Here is a 22,316-nt window from a genome sequence, read left to right as displayed (position 1 = left end):
AAAACGTGATGAGTTGTTGTTCCTGGTGGTCTTGGCATTGCCAAAGGCCTCAAGGACCGGATTAGCTTGGATGATCTGGTCTTCTAGAGAACCCTGGAGCACAGGAGGGTAGAACATGGTAGATATGAAAGAGCAGAGCAGTGTAGAGTACACAGTAAAATCCTCCTTTACAGGTCCATTTGGGTTAGTTTGTACACACAAGACTTAAATGAAGATTGAGGATTTTACTGAGTTGAGCATTCAAAAATGTGAAAAAGCAATGATGGCAGATCACACTTTCTATCTTTTGAAATAGGCAGGCTCGTCTTTAAGACAACAAAAAGACAGCAAATTATTTCAGTTTAAAGCGTGAGTGTACACACACACACACACACGCGCGCGCGCACACACACTAAAACTTGCCTTGGAGTCTGAGACTTTACTCCCGGTTGCCCCAACATTGGCAAAGTACTGGATAACTTTTTTAGTGTTCTCAGTTTTGCCGGCACCAGATTCTCCACTGGGGGGGGGGGGGGGGCAAAAGGATAGACACTTTCTGTAAAACCCATGTCTATAATGCATTATGAACAGCATGCTTATAATGCCTTATAATCTGATTGAGGTCATTGGGTAAAGTACTTTATTTAAAGTACCCAGTGACCACTTATAGTGACTTATGATCACACTATAATACATTATAACAGTGATTATAATGCACACAATTATTGTAATGTATTACTGTGATCCTGGCCTAAAGAAAAGGTCTGTGAGTATGGCCTTATGAGTCATAATAAAATGCTTCTAATGTGTTATGAGTATTTGTTACTTTATAAAAATAACTCATGATGCTTTATAATATAAAGCACCATGAGTACTTACAGTATGAGTGCTGTTGCTGTTATAAAGCAATATGAGTGATTATAACTATAATTAAAATAAAAATAACTATATAATAAAACATAAGTATAGCATAAGTATATTAATAATACATTGGCTTCATAGAAGGTGTTACCTGACTTACATGTCAGAACATTCTAAAATATTATTGATCCCTGATGAAGAAGAAATTTGGTTTAATTCATTTTACTCAAAAATATGAATTGAGGCACAACTACTGAAAATGTGACTGCATCTTGGTTAAAGGACAAGACCACTTTGGTAGAGGTTTGGGTTGTAGTTACCTTGCCATGATGTAGCAACAAAGGTGGGCAAGAAATCAAAAATAATTTCTCCATTGACTAGAAATTGATGAATTAAAATATGCTCCTCTTTGACTTACATTGTACAGTGAAGAGGCTCAGGGTGAGCTCTTTTAACAGAGCTGAATCAGACGATATAGAACATCACCAAACCCAGTACTGTTTTTTTTATATAAAAATGTCAACTTCCTATTGTTTTTGCTATTTTTATTAGGATCTGCGGATCTGGATCCGGATCTTCAAATAGTAAAATCAATAGGAAGTTGACATTTTTATAAATAAAAAAAACAGTACTGGGTTTGGTGATGTTCTATAATCTATACTGTCAGAATCAGCGAGCTTAAGATCAGGTTAAAGTCTGACCGGTAGGGTAAGTGATATTTTTTGCTTAAAACAAAACGTTTTTTATTAAAAGGTTAAAGTCTCCCATCTCTCCAACTCTTTCATAAACAGAAAATACATTTTAAGGTGGGTTGCTAATTTCAGCCAATCAGGAAAGAACCCATTCAGTGTTCCAGTTCCAATTTAGTTTTCTCTTTTCTTTGTGTCATTACTCTCACCTGATTGGATAGAATTGGTATCTTGACCTGAAAATGCATTTTCTGTTCGCTAAAGAGCTGGAGAGACAGGGGGACTGCTGTTACTGAACAAACACTCTATAGCAACAAGTGCTATCAGAATATAGAGTTATTTATTTAACACTTATTTTAACAAAACAAATATAACTTATCGTACAGTACCTTTAAGCCATGCAGGCTCAGGTTGTACAGATGCTTTAAGGGCAGATGCTAAAACAAAAAGTCAAAAGGTCTTTGTACATGGAACAGAGCATTCCACTTACGTGATCAGCATAGACTGGTTCTCATGCTCTGTGATGACGAAGCAGAGAAAGGAGAGAGAGAAAGAGAGAGGGCATTAAAAGGACAGATGGATAATTACTGTTGATTTCCTCTTGAGCCGATCAGAGGCCCGTTGATGTTTCCCATCCTCGCTCAGCAAAAGGCCTGTCAGCAATGCCAACGCACAGACAGGTGTGATCCCTCCCTTGAGACCACATAACGACCTCAAAGTATTTTCTGCTCCCTGGACAAATCACCACGCACCAGCCCAATAATTCCCAAACATCCACTCACCCTGCCATCAGCTCTGTGATGACATGTTTATCTCATACCCAACCCTTCTTACAACCCCCTAGTGCATTTCTCTATACTGCATCCATCCATTCTAACCTGTTTTTGTCTGGCCCTGTGAACTCCTTACAACTACAAATGTTCAACAGCCTTGTCTCTCAATCATTAAACCCCTCCTTCCCTCCCTCTCCTCCTCCTTTCCAATCTCCTCACCCATCATCATGTCATGGTAGGCATTGTCGGAGATGGAGAACAGATGAGGAGGAACTTCGTTGCGCTTCCTCCCCTTGTATATCTGGGCCACCTTGGCGCCGTAGATTGGAAGCCACTTGTAAGGGTTGATGGTCACACAGAAGAGGCCCGAGTAGGTCTGTTGGAGGAGACACACAGACCAAGGGATTATGGACAATGTTGAATCTAGAGCTAGTAATGGTGCATGTTGTGTGCTTGTAAAGTCACACATTTAGATTATGACCTGGTTATAGCAATTTAATCCCCTCTCTCAAACCCTTGCCCTTTTCCTGTGTCCTATGTCCTATCTACGGTATATATTCAACCACCAGAAATATACAAAAAACCCATATCAAATATACAATAGAATTTGTATGAATGTGTAACCTTCCCGCTGCGCTTGATATCAGTTTTGTGGTCAGCCTTACATAGATCCTCATGTTAACATAGCGGCTGCGCAGATTTTCCATAACGCTGGCCTCGTTGAGGAAGGTGAGGTTGGCCATGTCACTGGCTTGGTAGAACTTAGGAGGGTTCATCGGCTGAATGTCATCCTTCTTCAATGTCACCGTCTGTAGGCAGAGAGATGAAATGGTTAATAATAAGATAAGATAAAGATAAAACCTTTATTGATCCCATGGGGAATTCAGTCTCAAGAGGCAGCACAGCATTTAAGATACAGTTACAGGGCAAGAGAAAGTACTGCAGAGATACAGCAAGGTAAAAGAAAAAAAGAAACACCATCAATAATGAACAACAGTATACACCCTCAACAAAGCTTGCATTATGCAGGGCTAAAGAAATAATAAGTGTGGTCTATGGGATTATTTTAGAATGTTCTGACAACTTTGTATGATAGGTTGATTGCAATTTGTTTATTAAAGTCTCTAACTTTATAAAACAGAAAACAGGTGCATCTGCTACCCACTTTCTGTAATTGGGCCATGTCATTATCGTCGAAAGTTTAAAAGTAAAAAGAAATCAAAATGTTCAAAATAACAGATCACAAGGCGTCATGATGTGACAGTATATAGGACCTTTGTGGTTAATATACTTCCTGAAACAACATTCATTTAAAAGAAAGACCACAACTTTATAAGTCTTACTGTGTTCTTGCAGGTCTTGACGGTGACTTTGTCCCCATCCTCAGACTGAATCTCGGAAGCGATAAAGGCCTCCTTCTCGTCTTTGATCCAGCAGGAGCGCTTGATGTCGTAAGGCTTACTCATGGCCTCCAGGCGTTCCTTCTCAGGCGGTGCCAGGAATGGCATGGGGTCCACATCATCCCCGCACTCTCCTTTGTACGGCATGGCTGCTGCTACTGCGACCAACACACACCAAGTGACTGACCGGCCACTCACTCCGGTGGATACACTCACTCACCCACTGGTTACTGTGTAGAAAGAGGCTGCAGGACAGAGACACAAATGGACATGACATTGTGAGTGGAAACACATTGCGGTAGGAATCCTGTAGATCTTGGAAACCATGGGTCAGCCTCAGAACCTAAAATAGGTTTTGAGTCTGGGGTCTTCAGTTGAAAAGGGCAAACCCCAGGGCAAAAGTGTAAGACAGTACGTTTATAATTACTGTTAGATTAATCGTCTTTATCAACATTTAAATTATAATATATGCAGTTAGGGTGCAATGTGGAGGCTGAGGGACAGAGGACACGCACAGTTCTGATAGTGCAGATAATTACTATCCAGAGTCTGTAGTTACAGTATGTATCATATCAGAGTAACAGGCGATGGGGTCCTGCCCTATAGCTCAGTGACAACTTACAATACAGAGGTGGAATTAGTGTTGGAACAAAATGTAAAGATCTACAGCAACAAATTAGCCAAAATAGTATGATTTAGGTGCATGCTCACCAATGCAGGAGGCTGAGGCAGGCTTAGGAGGACTATGGGTGAAGGTGTTGAGGCCAGGCTGTTATATACCAGAGCCTCTCCTCCCTGATATGGTCACAACTCTAAAACCAGCCATTGCCCTGAGGTCTCATCTCTCTGATCTGCCTGTTATGAACACTGTCGGCCCGGGATTTGGGCATTCTTCAGTCTGTCTCGTGCCATTTAGGGTTTGCCTTGAAAACCACCACTCAGGTCTCATCCATCTCCTTTCTTCACCTCCAGCGTTCTCTCTCCCCATCTTTCCATTCTTCTATCATTCCACGCCTTGATTTGAATCCCTCCCATGCCCCCATGATCCCACCCATCATTTGCTTTTGCTCTTGTGTCTCCGGTGGGAGTGGGATGAGTAAAGCATCCGAACTTAAGTCTGTTAACTCATGCCGATAGACTGGACTGTGTGTTACATTCACTGTAAAACCTTTCCTTTTACGAAATCTTGGTAAAATCTACAACTACACCTTTACAATACACCTACTGTAGATAGATAGATATATAGACAGACAGACAGACAGACAGACAGACAGACAGACAGATACTGTAGATACTGTGTACAGTACATACGTAGATAGATTACACACACACGGACGGACGGACGGACGGGCGGACGGACGGATCAATTACACACCCCGTGAAGCATTGAATTCATTGAGATTTTTTTGTTTTTGTCATATTCCTGAGCCAATAATTTGATGATGATAATAATAAAGATGCTAATGTATCTGGTAGGAGACACAATGGAGACTCTTTGTGTCTCCTACCGGATGAAATTATTGGCGTAGGAATGCGATAATCTCCATAAATTCAATGCTTCATTGGGTGTGAAATTGATAAAAAAATAAGTAATGTTTTGGGTGAACTACTCCTTTAACATGGAGACATTTATCAACAGTTGTCTACCCGTGATTATCCAGAAACCTTCTGTCTCACAGGGCGGGGCAGAAGCATGAGTGGATCACTGAGGATGAGGTATCACTAAAACATTATTTCAACACAAACCATATGCTTGTTTCCTGCTGTACAGTCATGATGTCTGAATCACAAAAGTTCTTCTGATTGGAGAATAAGAAAAGGGTTTGGAATTCATTGTTGCGTAGTTTTCGCAATGTGGACCTTACAGTTTTCATGTCATTGTCTTGGTCTTATTCACTGTTTAGACCTTGAAGGGCTTTAGGAAAAGTCATTTTCATTCCCTCAAGGCTGGAGCAGCTGTTCCCCTTGCTCCCCCAGGGAATGTTCTAATAGAGACGGAGAGACACCGCCAGTAATAACACATACCCCCCCCTCACACACACACACACACACACACACACACACACACACACACACACACACACACACACACACACACACACACACACACACACACACACACACACACACACACACACACACACACTGTTTTTCTCTGCAACAGCCATATACAGCTGCTACTGTGTGTGTGTGTGTGTGTGTGTGTGTGTGTGTGTGTGTGTGTGTGTGTGTGTGTGTGTGTGTGTGTGTGTGTGTGTGTGTGTGTGTGTGTGTGTGTGTGTGTGTGTGTGTGTGTGTGTGTGTGTGTGTGTGTGTGTGTGTGTGTGTGTGCATGTGTGTGCATGAGTGGTTGCTGATCCTCACAGTTGTAGCCTACATGTTATTCAAAGTGCCGTTGGAACCCCTGGGACCAATCGAATGTGTTTACAGTTACGGAGAATTCCCATCATTGAGACCAACTTAGCAATACCTCTGGGTACACACACACGCTTGCACAGAAGTACATATTGTGCATATTGCTGCATAGCAATCAATGTTAATGAAGATTACGTCATTCATAGGGCAGTTAAGAAATCCCACTGGACACCATAATAATTTGGTTTCATATTAAAGTCTAAAAAGTGTATGGCAAAGGAAAGGAATAGGATAATATACTTAGAGATGAAAAAAACAAAGGAAACTGAAAGAAAGTGTGTGTGTGTGTGTGTGTGTGTGTGTGTGTGTGTGTGTGTGTGTGTGTGTGTGTGCTGTGTGGGGGGGGGATACTACAATATTTAGAGCACAACACTGGACATTGCTCTGTTTATTCTATTTTATCGAGTTCACTGATGGTCTGTAACCTTTGAAGTACTTTTTTTTTTCAATGGAAAGACATGGGAGGAATAGAGAGATAGAGACTGATTCCAATATGAACACTGTCTCCTGAGGCTGTGGTGTGTGTGTGTGTGTGTGTGTGTGTGTGTGTGTGTGTGTGTGTGTGTGTGTGTGTGTGTGTGTGTGTGTGTGTGTGTGTGTGTGTGTGTGTGTGTGTGTGTGTGTGTGTGTGTGTGTGTGTGTGTGTGTGTGTTAAAAGGGCTCCGTCAAGACTGCCTCTGATGAAACCACTATACCACCTGTGGGGTGTTGACGTAACTAAACATACAATTACACACAAAGGAAGAAAGAAGGAAGAGGAGGACAGGTGTTAGAAGGAAAAAGTGAACATGGAAAACAAGTCTTGTGGCGTTTAAAAGACTTGGCTAAAAGGAACAGACTGGCAGGGGCTGAGAATTGTTTCTTATCAGTGTTTGGAAGTGTGTGTGTGTGTGTATGTGTGTGTGTGTGTGTGTGTGTGTGTGTGTGTGTGTGTGTGTGTGTGTGTGTGTGTGTGTGTGTGTGTGTGTGTGTGTGTGTGTGTGTGTGTGTGTGTGTGTGTGTGTGTGTGTGTGTGTGTGTGTGTGGGGGGGGACAGAGAAGTGAGAGAGTGTGTATGTGTCTGTAATCACAGACACATACTAATGTGGATTTACTGTGTCCAGGCTAATGAGTGGCTCTATTGTTTAATTTCAGCCAGCCACTAACCCTAATGCAGCTAAAAGGCCAAATCCCTCCAGCTAACTGTCCTTAACAACTGTAACTCACCCACACCATTAACCCATCAGGCACCTTCTCACATTTTGCATTGTCCACAAAAGCAGGAGCAAATACAATAACAATATTGTGTGTGTGTGTGTGTGTGTGTGTGTGTGTGTGTGTGTGTGTGTGTGTGTGTGTGTGTGTGTGTGTGTGTGTGTGTGTGTGTGTGTGTGTGTGTGTGTGTGTGTGTGTGTGGGGGGGGGGGGGGTATTATTTGTCTATGAGACTTTAGCAATCCCACAACCCACCTGCTGAAAATGATCGCGTCTACTGTTGTTCTGGTTTCCCTGTAGACACAAATTGAATAATTTAATACTTACTACAGTACTTACTAACAAGCATACTAAAAACATTGCATGTTTTATTTTATCATACATTTAATATGACTAATGAATAATACTAATACATAAAGTCATGCATGAGTGAGGGAGATTGTGATATGGAACAACGTGATGTAACCACAAAGGAATGTGTCATGATTACAGACAGAGAGAATCCCCCAACAAAATGACACAACAATCATAGCCTTCAGACACATTAGTTCCTCCTGCCCTTTTCCTCCTGAACTCCACGGGCACCAGTGTTGCCATGACGGGTTATTATAAGCGATTTTGGGCTTCTTTTCCTGTGAAGTTGCTCGTAAAAATGGTAGTTGCGGGTTGCGTTTTTTTGGGCTTGTTTCTAAAGTGTAGTTGCTTATTTACGCTTGCTTCCAAATGTTTTAATTATTATTGAAACCAGTGGTTCTCAAATATTTTCATTAAAAACTTTTGTGCCAGGGAGCATTTGTGTTGAGAATGTTTCAAATATATTCAAAATATTTGAATAAAAAATAACTCTTGCACATTTCATTGCAAGAGTTTTTGAAAATAGCAGATCTACGAGCTCGGCTATTTCCAAATAGCCGACGCATATAGGTTTAAAGTGCTCATGTGGCCTAAGTTGCTTCTTTTGGGCTTGTTTCTCTCTCAAAACCTGGCAACGCAGCTCCACGGGCACGCCCACGCTTCCCGGAGACGAGCACGTATTTGCCGTAACAGCCTGACGTCACAACGTGTTCTTTGAGAGCCAGCCCCCGAAAATGTTCGTCTGTGTTGTGAGATTTCGAAGGAACGGAGGAACGGGGGGGACTTTGCGATAAAATAATACACTTTTCCCCGCGAGCAACGCCGACACGGACCACGGATTTCAACACCGTAGCACGTCATCCTCCGACCGGGCTGTGGAATCGCGTTTTTCGGGGCGAAACCCGAGCGGGTTAGTTTGCGTGATCGTTTTCCCCCCGGAGTGATGTCGAATCCTGGGACTCGAAGGAACGGGTCCAGCATCAAAATCCGCCTGACAGGTAAAAAAAAAAAAAAAACGGGAGTGAAGCCGTTTCTTCTCACGGTCCTTGTTCAGTTCAACATCCCGGAGGCTCGTTTTAGTAGTCGCAAATGAGCACGTTAAGCCGTTGCTAGAAGGTTTGCCAGAGCCGTTGCTTTGCCTAAACATCCGGTTTTTGTTGTATCGCCAAACATTAGCAGCGATGCTAGCGCGCTAGCAGCGGGGTTGCCATGTCGGCTTATTATACGCCACTTTTGGCTTCTTTTTCTGTAAAGTTGCTTGTAAATATTGGTGGTTGCGTTTTTTTTTAGCTTTCTGCTAAAGTGTAGTTGTGGCTTGGTTTAGGCTTGTTTCGTAATGCTGTTTGAACAAGTGGATTTTAAACATTTTCATGTCAAGGACCCCCCAAATTAAGTATTTCTCTACACCCCCCCCCCATCTGTTAAAACGTTTAATTTGTTTCTCCAAGTTTTATTTTTTTAATAGCAGACCTAAAGGCTTGTAGGCTATTTTCAAATAGCCGTAGCCTAGTCGCTTCTTTTTGGGCTTGTTTTTCATAGACCTGGTTGCTTCTTTCTCTCGCAAAACCTGGCAACACTTGCTAGCAGCTAACCAAACTACCGTTAAGCTGCCGAGTGGAGGACATTAAGCAGCAGAATGATTCAACTGGGACAGACAGACAGGCTGCTGACTGGCGCGTTCACACACACCATTCCACACCTAGAATCACGATAAGCAATAGAAAAACCACTCAATCAGATAGCAGTCTGCCCATTGCCAGGTTACTAGCTAACGCTAGCGGATTGTGTTAGTCTAGTTAGCTAGACCCATTTTGGGGGGGGGGGGGGGGGGGTTGACCAAGACCAGCCGAGTCCGTCGTTTGACCTGAATGCGATGATGAGCTACACAGTAAACTCTTCTTTTAATTGAACTCCGAGAGTGTGTAGAGATGGAACTAAATGGGGTCCATTTGTACACTCAAATGGATTCGTTAACAGTGAGCAGTGTTGCCAGATCGTGCGAGAGAAATAAGCAACCAAGTCTATGAAAACAAGCCCAAAATAAGCCACATGAGTCATGAGCACCCTAACCCTATTGGCTATTTTCAAAGAAATATCTTGGAACAAAGTGAACATTTAGGAATATTTTCAAATTCTCAATCTTCTATGGGGGTGTCTGGCACAAAATATTTTCATAAGGTTTTAGTCTACAAATACATATTAATGTGGGGGTCCTTCACATGAAAATGTTTGAGTACCACTGGTTTTAACAACATTTAAGCAACTACACTTTAGAAACGAGCAACAAAAAAAAACGCTACCAATATTTACAAGCAACTTGACAGAAACACAAGCCCAATGTAGCTTATAATAAGCAGACATGGCAACACTGTCAGTGAGTAGGATTTCACTGTGTATGCGCCGTAGCCAAACGCAACTGTTGAAAATCGATCCCGTCGGCATATTTGACACGGTAGCCTAGATTATGCATGGATATTGATTGACACTATTCTCTCTTCTTCCATCTTTAGTTTAGACAGATGTCTGACTCTTTTAGCGCCAGCCACCCAGGAAGAGCTTGACACGTTCGGGTCTCTTTTGATACTATCATCGCTGTGTGTTGTTCGCTTCAGGGTCAGACTCCTCTGTTATTTGATGCTCACATGGCAGATAGGGGGGGTACACACACACACACACACACACACACACACACACACACACACACACACACACACACACACACACACACACACACACACACACACACACACACACCACTGGAACAATGGGGTTTACTGTAGCTGCCATTGTAGACCTGCTGGGCAACCAGGGGCCTCTATTCAGATGGAAATGACGACCCCGTGCCGCTGGGCAGACGCCTTGTCCTCTGTTCTCCCAGTTCACAGACACACACACACACACACAGAGCAGACCTTGTAGGCCAGGCAGCAGCCTAAATATTTTCTAGAGGTGGTAGTGTGTGTGGATACAGGCCAAGACACAGTCGAGTGTATGATTGTGATGGATGGGGTTTGAGTAGCAGTGTTGTCCAAAATGCTTCTCCTCTGGCTAAAAGTGTTAGGTACTTGATGTTTGTTTTGACTTGCCCATGTGTTCCCAACTTAGATCAACAACCTGTGCCATATGTATTTGCAAGCAGAGACGGACAGACACAACTCTGACTCTGACACATCTTGTCCTTGTCACACTGTCTGCTGAGTGCTGACTCTTCTCACTTAAATACAAAGATAGCTGAGCCTCAAATGCTTGAGTTTTTGTTTGGCTGTGTGTGCTTTTGTTTGAGTGTGTGGATTTGAGTGCAAAATGTATCTTTGAAAATGTAAGGGGGTGTTTGTGTATGTCTGTGTGCACTGTGCAGGGCAGGCATGGATGAGAGAGAGAAAGAGTCATGTGTTTTTGTGTGTCAGCCAGCCATTATTTCTCTTTGGGTACAGGCAGACAGAGGTTATTGCCCCCACTGTGCCCCGCCCCCACAGGTATGAGAGGAATTCTAATTGGGTGAGGAATGTGCGATGAGCCAATGGGAGTGTAATGCTGCCTGGCTGGCCAACAGTGTGTTTAGTCTGTGTGTAGAGGTTGTTTGGCCTAGATCAGAGAGAGTAAAGAGAAGACCATGTAGGTTTTTTGCATAGTCTTAGATCTCAGAGCCAAGACTGTGCATATATGGACAGTCACATTGCAGCTAATAGAGACCGCGTTGTGTCCTTATGTACAGGAGAGCTTATTCTGTATGTTATGCGTTATTAATCATAGTAAAATGATGCACAGTTTTGCACACTTAATAAAACCTATATGGGTTTTACACTTTAAAGTTTAATGACGCAACAACTGGCTCAGTGATAAGATACTAAGACCAGTACTCCTGTTCTTTGAAGTTTTATAGCCAGTACCCATGGGTTATGATTTTATTAGGTGTTAGAGCCGGAGTCGGAGTCCCATGGACATGCTTCAGATCACTTGTTCTCAGTGGGTTCCAGGGACCCCCAGCAGTCCTTGAGGGGCAGGGTGTCCCCAGCTAAATGAGGAGCAGTTTAATTTCACTATTATTTCACAGGCTAGAAGTTATCCCAATGAGAGAATGTTGACTATTCAGATAATTGATTTCACTCTCTCCACTGTCATCTCCCCATTTACAGTATAAACCATTTACAGAATTCTGTACTAAATCTAGTCTAATAACCAAAAAAATCTCTTATGGGGTTCCCTGGACTAAAATCTTTTCAAATGTCCGTTTGTGGCCTAATATGTATCAATTTGGGATCCTTGACGTGAAAATGTTTTGTAACCGCTGGGTTTATATGCTGGTTTGTATTATTATTATTTGTATTATTATTGCTGAGAATTATGATTAGTCCGTTTTAATATTGTAATTTTATTGCATGATACAATTTGTTGTGTTATATATGACACTTGAAGTGGCTTTAAGCTTATGATTAGTGTCGCACATATGGCCTGGTGCTGAACTAAAACCTAATTTATTTTCTTGCTATCGCGTCATGTTTTTCCATTCGAAAATCCGTTTTTTTTCCAGCTAGCGATATGGTTGAATGACAAAGTATAATAAAGGCTAAATGCTTAAATGTTTCAAAACAAATGAAGACTATTCCAAATGTTATGAAATGTTTTATGTCCCTACTAGAAAACTAGGCTGTAGGCTATTCAGGGTTTGACACTAACGGTTGCTTGACTGCTCGTGGCAAGTAAATAGAACGTTATGTCAAGTTTGCTTTCAGGTTGCCCGACGAGCAAGTGCATTTCGTCTGCATTAAGTATGATTGGTTATTCATGAAGAACAATGCTACCTTTTTACAACTAGCAGTTGCACTCATTCTGTTTTTCAAAGTGACTGTCGCCACTCGGCAGCTATCGATTTTAACGTTAATTTGTTCCACAAGCGTACATTCTACCTACCTTTTTTTTAATGGAGGATTTACTTTTCGGGAAAGTGGGCATGACCTTTGGGCAAGTAGAACATGACCTGTACTTGCCCAACGGGCAAGTGCCTCTGAGACCTTACGGTGCGTTTTAACAGCGGGCGATTCAGGATAGTATTTTCCGGAAGTGCATTATATGTCTATGAGAGCCGGCAACTACTGGCGATAGGGCGAAGTGGGCGGGGGGGCGATGAAAGATGGATTTTCTTTATCTTTTGGACGATGTCGCCAGGCGATCGCCCGAGAGTCGCCCGCTGTTAAAACGTACTGTTAGTGTCAACCACTGCTATTACGGAAAACTCGGTTGTTCATCTCTGTTCTACCCTATTCACAGGAGTATTGTCACTGTCCAGCCACAGTAATTGACTGGTGGTGGCTTCAGAGTTACTCCAGTCACCTGATGTGTTTTATCAGGCAATTAATTATGCTACAATATAGCCTAATGTATGAATAATAGATAGTTGTCTGCCGAAGGTAGGACACATTTATCACCCACAGCCAGAACATACCAGCATTTGGCAGGTCGCTGGTGCTAATTTCTCATCGTGTCTACACAAAAGCTGGTTAGAGTTTGGGGACCGGATGAAAAAGGAGGGCAATTCCTTTGTCCAGCCCATGTTGATCTTAAGCGACACCCTGTATCATCTCATCACATCTAATGTGATTTGAAATGTGAATACCAGATTCTGGTAAGGAAGCTAGGAGTGTTGGTCTCAACCAGCTTAGTTTTTTATGTAATATATCCAGTAGAGATTAGGATAGCATATAGTAAGCATGAAATATCTAATTGAGAAAAATACGATTATTAAGACTACTAAAATGATTAATTAATGGGAGACGAAGCCAATTCATTTCTGTGAATAAAAAAGGCCCAGTTGAATGAATCACTTTCCTGTGAATGGTTGTTTCACTGATCTAACAGGATCATTGTAATTGGCCGGCGGCGGAGGCACGTGTCGCTGGGGGTTTACGCTTGCTTGTGCCAGGTACTCAGATTGGATACTAGCACCTTGGCCCAAAGCTCAACACACAGAGCAGAGCCAAGACAGCAGACAACTGATACTCACAAAGAGCTGGATGGGACACACTTGGAAAGAGGGCAAAGAGGTTGAGAAATGGGTTGGCGGGAGCTGTGCAAGTGAAGCCATCTAGAGAATGATCGAAAGCTGAGAGTGAAGGGGTGAAGGGGCAAAGGAAGTGAGAGAATCCAGTACACTTAGGAAGGATGCATGCCTAAAACCTAATTTATACTTTGATGCTATATTGCTCGAGGGGGGAAAATATTTTCAACTGAAAAAGGTGTCGACAGCGATGCAACACTTGTTCCCCGAAGCATAAATTAGGCCTTATCCTCTGGTTGACTGAGGCCAGGGCACATGCATTCGAACATGCACAAACCCAAATAGACAATGTTTTTTTTTGCTTACTTCTCTGGTCTTGTTGGTCAATGGTAAATAGAGATCTGCTTTTCTTAATCGGACGCATTGAGCACAAAGACCCATTAGTCTAGTGTGTGTCTGTTTGTGTTTGAACATCAGCACAGTGCTGCTAGCAAGCAGGTGAGATGTTTACTTAGGTTTTTTTTAGATGGCTAAAGGACCTGTCAATTTGAGTCAGGAAGTAACTTCATTGTAACCATTTTTCTCAGCCAGACAACCTACAGTGCCTGAGCATGTGCTCTGTGCATCACTCAAACACTAAAAACTTCTCACTTGGCTTGACATTAAAGGTAAATTGGTATTTTTGACTTTTCAAGATCAGTAGCCCCACCATTGTAACCACTGACTAGGAGCATTACTTTTAATTTGGCAAATAAAAGTCCCTAATTGACCCTCATAATGAAATGAACCAATCTGTTGCAAATTGCAGTTGTAGCTCGCCTCTGGGAAAATGTGGTGTTTTTTTCCTGCATGCCTTGTGAAAAGAATCTACAAGTGTGATTAGGCGATTATGTAATTGTGACAGGCCTTATTATGATTGACAGGAGGGTAAAATATCTGCTATGAGTGTTATTATTTTTTTATGGCTGTAACAGTTAATCAAACAAATTATTGTAATCGAGTATTAAAACGATAATTGATTTTCATTCAAAACTATTTATATTGACATTTCTAGGCTTGAATACTTGTGACAATGTTCACTTGTATAAATACCAACACAATACACAGACATAAAAGACATCCTATGATATGATGTACATCTTCAGTTTACATACAGTAGCATGAATTGACTGTGAAGTCTAATGGGGCTGCAGTTAATCTGAGTCTGACTAATCGATTTAGTCAATTAAAAAAAAACAATTTAGAATCTTCTGCATCGATTCATTGATATAAATAAAATCTGGCTTTGTCTGGCGTCTATGCGAACACAATTGGCCCGTGTCTGGGGGGAGGGAAGCTGGGCGGAGATATTAGTCATTGCATGTATTCCTACGGGCTGGGGCGGCACCTGTCAGCAGGGAGTATTGGGCAAGAGGAGTGGGACAAAGGCCCTACGTCCTCCCGGTGGGGCCTCCTCACTGGCAGGTCAGTAGGATACAACAGCAGTGACAACACCGAAATTTGTGTGGGGAGGAATTTATTGAAGGAACTAAATCGAAGAAGAAGAAAAAGGGGATCAAATATATAAATAAAATATATACGTAATTTTTACTGCACTTCTCGATTAATTGAATAAGTAATCGATAGAATAATCGTTAAGATAATAATTGATAGTTGCAGCCCTATTTTTATTATTAACTTTTTTGCTTTGTCTGTGACGTCAGTTGTCAGCAGGTAGAAATGTAGCCTAATGGTTAGGTATAATATTAGCCTGGGCTGGGATTATACTAGCATAGCTATCATAGACGGTATAGACAGACATAGTCGGCTGATTTAGAACTCATGATTAATGTACACAATCACTGAGATTTTGGCCTGAAGTTTGGCCAGTGGCTTTAAAAATTATTTTACCACAAGGCTACACACAAAAAAGACCGCTCTACATGTGCTCTAATCCACCCATACATTAATGCTGCTGCAGTTGTGAACACACTAGAGGTGTGGAATTTAATCGATTCCAAGACTCATCACGTTAAAGCACTTTTTAAATAAAAATATTTAACTGCTTGTATTAACTCATTCACTGTCAGATTTATTTCTGGCTGTGTTTGCCCACTGCCAGCAATTTTCATATATTTTTTTAAACTTTCAACAGGTCACAAAAAAATTATATTCATTATGATCGCATGTCCAATCGTTTGTAAACACAGGGTACGTGTCTGAGTCGCCCGGACAACAAACATTTCATTTTCAACCGGGTCAGCCCCAGCTCCATGTAAGAACGCCATTTCTCGTCAAAGATGCACGGTTTTCTTACCTTTTCAGCTCGCCAAAGAAAATGTACATCCGTTATGATCGCGTGTCCGACAGAGCGTCTGGCGCAACTCGGCGGGAAAAAAAGGCAAGTCGAGAAAGAGCCGTTTCAATGAGTTAAACTGGAAGCGGGTGGAAACGGAAATCTTGGATTGGGGTTATTTCCGTATCCGGGTGAGTTACAGTGAAAGTAGTCACTGTGAGTGATAAAGAACAGTGAGATCTTTTATAAAATCAATTAAAAATATATATATACGTTTTTTACGTCCGTGGCAGAATTGGTAATTGGAAAGAAATTAATTTATTACGTCCTTGGCAGTGAATGAGTTGACTTAGCCATTAGCAGTAATGTAGAAAAATATAGAAAATGGAGATGCATCATAGAATGGAATCGTTAACAGGTGAATTGGAATTGAATCGTGAGGCCAAGGAAGATTGACGGCTCTTGATAATTGGTTCCCAAACCTTTTTAGCTCAAGACCCAAAAGAGAAATTAAATGTCTGCCCTGGACTTTCTTACCCGTTTTTGTATTATGTTTTTGAGTATATACTACTAAATAAGGCCCAGACTGCCTGCGTTTTTTCGATTTTCTTACCTTTTCAAGTAGTCACAGAATATTTATCTCCAGTATGATCGATCCCCTGATGATTGCTAATCCCGGAGGGTTTCACTCTGCTTCTGCAAAAAGAAAAAAGTCATTGCGACCTCCCGCTTGCTTGTTATCCACTGTTAAAAATAGCATGTCTCGCCAAAAATACAGGAGCCGAGATACAGGTTATTTCCCAAATAAATTAACCAGGAAGTGAATGGAGAAGTAAATCTTCTCCTGGTTCTGTGAGGGAACATTTTCTTTATTAAAAAATGTTTTTTTTCAACAAAATAAAAACTTGTTTTTCTCATCCATGGCAGGCTGAGCCTTAGCAGAATCAAAGAGTTGACGAGTTTAGAAGAATTGACAAAACACCAGTATCACAGGAAGATGATGTGAATTTATGTGTTTTTATTTCTACGGCAATATGTTAACCAGCAAGCCGTAGCGGACCCTTGCATCAGCCCAGAGTGTTTGAATAGTGCGTCCGGGCCAGAACCCTGATCTCTGTTCATTTAGGTGATTGTTACTATTGTGGTGAGCAACACATGTGGCTTAGTTAGTTTGTTGTAGTTTTTCTGATTCATTGCACAATATTATCTATTAGAAATGAAAAGTTGATCAGTATTTTCATTACACCCTTTATTGTGGTAAAAATACAGATTTGTTATTATTTTTGTTCAATATTACCCAGTGTTTTCTATGTGGGAATAGACGCATTGCAAGTCCTACCAGTATTTGTGTAGAATGCTGGATACTGCAAAGAAAAAAAAATGTTATCGCAAATTCCTGTAGGGGCTCATACCATAGCATAACCGTAGCTTTTCATCTCTCTAGTGTGTCTCTCATCTTACTCCCTCAAGAACAGATAAATAGAACTCTCCATCATTGCTCTTGAGAGGGAGAAAGAGAAAAGTCAGAGAATCCTAACTCAACACAATACAATCACACTTAGCCAAAAGGGAGACAACAAATTTAAATGGGGATATATCGAGATAAACTGAGTTTGCCTCTTGGCCAGTTGTGACCTTGGTAGAGTGAGGCGTTCATCTTCACACTGAGAAAGAGTTGGACACACACATCCCTCCGTGGGGGGGGGGGGGGGAGAGCGAGAGAGATATCCTCTACTGCACGTCTGGAGGAGGAAGCTGAAGCAGTCTCTCTGTCTTTAATGCTGTCTGTGGCTGTCGCTCTCTCTCCTCCCTCTATTTTCTGCCTTTATCTCTGTGCCTTTTTTGTCTACCTCCAGCTGCATCTTTGTCTTTTCCTCTCTTGTCTGTCTCTCAAGTCTCTACCTCTGTGTCTCAGTCTTTCGCTCTGTGGAAGTGATGAGGATGAGGTTGGAATGTGTGAGTCAGGAGGGGGGGGGGGGGGTGTAAGAGGGAAGTATATCCTGCAGCCATTCTCCACGGGTTAATCACAGGATATAGACCAGGCTAGGCCAGACACACACACAAACCACCACAGACACCACATCCTAAACCGCTAGCCAGCTAGCTGGCTGGCTGACTTGTTCAGTAACTGAATGACTGACACTGGCTGTCTGTGTGACTGACTGTACATTTTCTGGCTGGCTAGAGGACTGCCAACTTTCAAAAAGGATCGTAGGACCACAATGACATATTTAGGTATCCAAAGTAGCAATTTGTCTGCAACAATGAAACGGACAGACGTTGAATATAAATGTTCTTTTTTGTTTTTGCCCACCATACTGTTATTCTTGCTATGGTCAACCTCTCAAAGTTTGTCTACATAATTAATCTTTCAATCCTGACTTGCACTACTCTGCTTGTTTGTCCTAAATTGAGTTCTTGGGCAGGAGTCTCTATAAAAACCCATGGCTGTCCCCTATCACCTGGAACGGATTAAGGCCCGGTCCACACATATATGGATCTTTTTCTTTTTCTGAACGCAAATGTTTCTGTGCACTTGGGCCTCTCAGCCACACAAATACAGCGTTTTTGGCTAAACAGTCTTTCTTGACTCGTTTCCGAACGTTGTATTAAAAATGTATTAGCAGCCGCGAATTTCTACATGTGTCTATTGTAAAGACGGCATGATAAAATTAAAGAACGGTTGTAAAACATTTAAACATTGGGGTTTCTGACGGCTTGTGCCGAATTTAACCGATGAGCATGCCTGACCTAGCCTGGTAAACCCTCCCTCCGGAAATCTCAATTCCATTTCATTTCAGGAGTGAGTCTGGCCTGATCCGCCTGTCTGCAATATTGGCTGTGCTGGAGTTGGGCGGGAGTAATACCGTTGACTGACAACCCCTTCAGCCAATGATAATTTTTCCCCTTCAGCCAATCAGCAGTTCACCAGTCTTAATGTGACGCGACGGGACTTTTGAGACAGCCATACCCAAAATGGGTTGCCTTTTTCGGGTACAATGGTGTCACTGCCCGCCCCTACCGGTTCTCTAATTATTATTTTTTAAATAGGCTTTGTCATGATTAATTGACCACATATATGAAGTTAAACAACTAAATTCTATCCAAACGATATCTTATAAGTAAATTCCGTGCCTCAAAATAGAAGTTAGAGCGCTTTTTGAAGTAAAAAAATAGCGGAGAATTGGCCGCACAAGAAAAAGATGGCTGCGGTTCGTGTTTTGGGCTCACTCGAACTCGCCACCTGATTGGCCAACGTAAGCTGTCAATCACAGAACAATGAGCGACGACGCTGATAGGCGCGGCCGTTTGGCATACACAGCCAATATTGCAGAGAGGCGGTTCATGCCAGACTCACTCCTGAAATGAAATGGAATTGAGATTTCCGGAGGGAGGGTTTACCAGGCTATGCCTGACCTGCTGCTGATCAGGAATGCGCTCCTGTGTTTAATGAGTTTCTGCGTTTAATAATGTAATTATGTGAAGTATATATGATTTGAACATGGTACATCTTTATCAGATATAAGTTTACCCTCCAATGTCTTGTTTATCCCCAAAATGAATGGATATCAGAGGTTTTTCAGAAATGTTAACAATTGTAGAAGTATTGGGCCTTTTTAAAAGTAATTTAAAAATGTGATATGTATTTGGCCCCTCATTTATAAAAAAAAATAGATGTAAATATAAAATATATAACATTTAACTTGCAGCTGGTCAGGGATGCGCTCCTGTGTTAAATGCGTTTACGTGTGGAAAGAGATATTTTTGTCATGTGGACTGAATCTTTTTCCCTGTCCACACTACAGGACGAAAATAGCCGTTTAGAAAAATATCCATACACGTGTAGCCCAGGCCTATGACTCAAATAGGCTATATGTCCTCATAATGATCCTCTACTGAGAAATATTGCGTTTTGTAATGAAGTCAAGGCCCTTTTTATAGATTGCAATGTAGAAATGATCCGTAGCTGCAGATTAGCAGATGAGACGCCACTCACTGGGTCTAGTTGGTAACTAATGACCAACTGTGTTCAATTTATGAAGGTGTCTGAGAAGCGAACGGGTGCTTCCTCCCCGATCTCAATAGCCTCGCCAGTAGCCTCGCCCAGTAGGCCTCTCGGGTTCGACTCCCGCTTGAGACATTACTTTTCCTAACAACCGCGGACTACTTTTTGTTCGCCGATAAAGTATAGTTTTGGACCGCGACGGAGGGGCACAGTCTCAAGCGAACTTGAGCCACGAGAGGCACCACCGAGCGCATGAGTTGCCGTGCCGAACGTTGCAAAGTTCGCTTGAGCTTACTCAGCCCCGTCTGAGTTATGTACCGATAGGCACGTAAATTATCGCCCTCCCTAGGCAATGCCAGCGCCGAATATTATTTTCCACCACGGACTGCACGGAGTACTGCATGACTGAGGGCTAAGCAGGGGACGTGGCTACTGAGATCGGGCAGAAAACACACGTTGGCGTCTGAGAAGGGGACTAGCACTTCCTTTGACCATAGTGACACGGTGGCCATATTCACATGGCAGCCCTTTTACTCTTATGTCACACTGGCCATCTCGTTATGTGAATATGACCAATTGGGCACCGTTGTGTACCGTTGGCAGGTCTGGTTCCTACAGGACTGAATCACAACAGAGATTTGGGTGCTTCATTTCGGTACCACTTAAAGCCTGAGCTGTCAAGTGGTGCTCCAGACAGAGCGATCGTTTAGGGCCTACATTTTAGTCATCACTGCACCACATGTACGTGTGACTAGTATACAAACACACGGCTCTGTCCAGCAGCATTTAGGCTACCATTAGCTTGTTAGCTTAAACACAGTTCAAAATGTTCTATTTCTTTTTTATTTCTAAAAAAGCCTATAAAATGTTAAATGGTCTAAAACTGTGTAGCTGCAGTTCATTCCAAAGGATTCCCACACTGGGACATGCAACTTATACAAGGGGGACAAGTCAAATTTATGGAAGCATCTGGTGATGCACAGGGTACTTGAACACAGAACGATGCACCCTGTATAATGCTTAATTTATACTCTCACACCATATGATGGTGTCGCTCACTGAAAGTAGTCGACCTACACGTGATGTGCTGTTGTGGATCTCCTTACTATTATTGGTTGATGTTTTTTTTTAATAACCAACAGTAAAGAGTCGCAAAGTAGCTGGCATTGCGGTGCTTTCAGTCCAGTCTTACTTTATTAAGTGAACCCAGTAATACAACATTGTACCAAAGGTTCCTACTTATTCGTACCAATACTACAGTGGATATTCAGTTATCATTATTAATCAGACACGCAAACTTGTAGCTTTTCAGCTACAATAGCCGTTTTGAATCCAAATAGGGCAAAAGTGTGACACCTTACCCGGAAAAAAAAGAACATGTCACCCTTTTCACCTCGGGGCTGTTTGCATGCCTGATTAATGTAAAGTAACATTGATTACAAGTCTTGCATGTATACCATCATCAGTTTTGTGACTTTAAAATGTTTTAGTTTTACACTGTTAATAAGTTGATATTCAATGATATATTACCGTATAATTCAATGTTTTAATTTGCCTTATTGGCAATAAAAGCCATTAATGTCATTAACCGTAATTTTTTTTGTACTTGTTTCTAGTTTTTATTTAATGAAAAGTTTCGGTTCTGACATTGTTCAGGCACCAGTCCAACACCATTTTAAAATAACCGGTTTAGCACCGGTATCAGATAAAGCCCAAATGATATGCAACCCTAGACAAGAAGAATCGATGAAAAAATGCAAACAGTTTGTAAAGCCTTCCCTTCACTTATTAGTGAGTGTCAGACTGCAACTTGGAATGTAAGCTATTGGACCTGGTCCTCCTGGATCAGTTCCCACACTGCCCCATAAACAAGAGCTGTAAGTGTGTGTGTGTGTGTGTGTGGGGAAATGAGTTTCTAGTAGTTCAGTAGTGTTCTCTGGCCTTAGAGCAGTGTTAACTGATCTGACCTGATGTAACATGGGCCTGCTCTCATACCAGACAGTCTGGCCTTCACTCAAAAACATTTAACAAGGACGCACACACAGTGGAAGCTGTAAACAGTGAGTACATATATATACAGTATATATATATATATTGTAAGTACACAGTCTGAACACACACTGACAAACATATACACAGTCTCTAGGTCAGTATGCACTTTGCGGTCAGATTCCCCTGAGACGTGGCGAAGGGAGAAGGTTCTACCATTTTCACTGTGTGTGTGTGTATACGGTCTCAGCATGGCACTAGCCTATATTTTACTGTGGTGTCTGTGTGTCCCAACAAAGTTTCGTCGGTCAGCTGTAGCCTTAGGCCATCATACATTATCCTCACTGGCATTCAACCCACACTGGCAAACTTTCTCTGTATGGCAGC

The 22,316-nt window shown here is 41.9% G+C and overlaps 2 protein-coding genes across 3 annotated transcripts in view; one reads left to right on the top strand and one right to left on the bottom strand.

Annotated features, from left to right (window-relative positions):
* The window catches only part of LOC308098389 (myosin-16-like), a 37,568-nt gene extending 29,882 nt beyond the window's left edge, over positions 1 to 7,686 (bottom strand). Inside the window, exons 1-7 of the mRNA XM_080446724.1 lie at positions 7,566 to 7,686; positions 3,646 to 3,947; positions 2,968 to 3,111; positions 2,522 to 2,678; positions 2,020 to 2,047; positions 403 to 499; positions 1 to 93 (exon numbers count right to left, since the gene is read on the bottom strand). Coding sequence (XP_080302850.1) covers positions 1 to 93; positions 403 to 499; positions 2,020 to 2,047; positions 2,522 to 2,678; positions 2,968 to 3,111; positions 3,646 to 3,849 — 723 coding nt within the window. The 5' untranslated portion in view covers positions 3,850 to 3,947; positions 7,566 to 7,686. The remainder of the gene's footprint in view (positions 94 to 402; positions 500 to 2,019; positions 2,048 to 2,521; positions 2,679 to 2,967; positions 3,112 to 3,645; positions 3,948 to 7,565) is intronic.
* A 604-nt stretch (positions 7,687 to 8,290) lies between these two features.
* The window catches only part of smurf1 (SMAD specific E3 ubiquitin protein ligase 1), a 29,772-nt gene continuing 15,746 nt past the window's right edge, over positions 8,291 to 22,316 (top strand). For both annotated transcript variants that reach the window (XM_080447233.1, XM_080447232.1), the window contains exon 1: positions 8,291 to 8,662. In XM_080447233.1, coding sequence (XP_080303359.1) covers positions 8,608 to 8,662 — 55 coding nt within the window. In that variant the 5' untranslated portion in view covers positions 8,291 to 8,607. The remainder of the gene's footprint in view (positions 8,663 to 22,316) is intronic.

This window comes from Gymnoscopelus braueri (assembly GCF_963280865.1).
Source record: "Gymnoscopelus braueri genome assembly, chromosome: 13".
In the NCBI taxonomy this organism is placed as follows: Eukaryota; Metazoa; Chordata; class Actinopteri; order Myctophiformes; family Myctophidae; genus Gymnoscopelus; species Gymnoscopelus braueri.
This window is presented reverse-complemented; position numbering and strand designations above follow the sequence as displayed.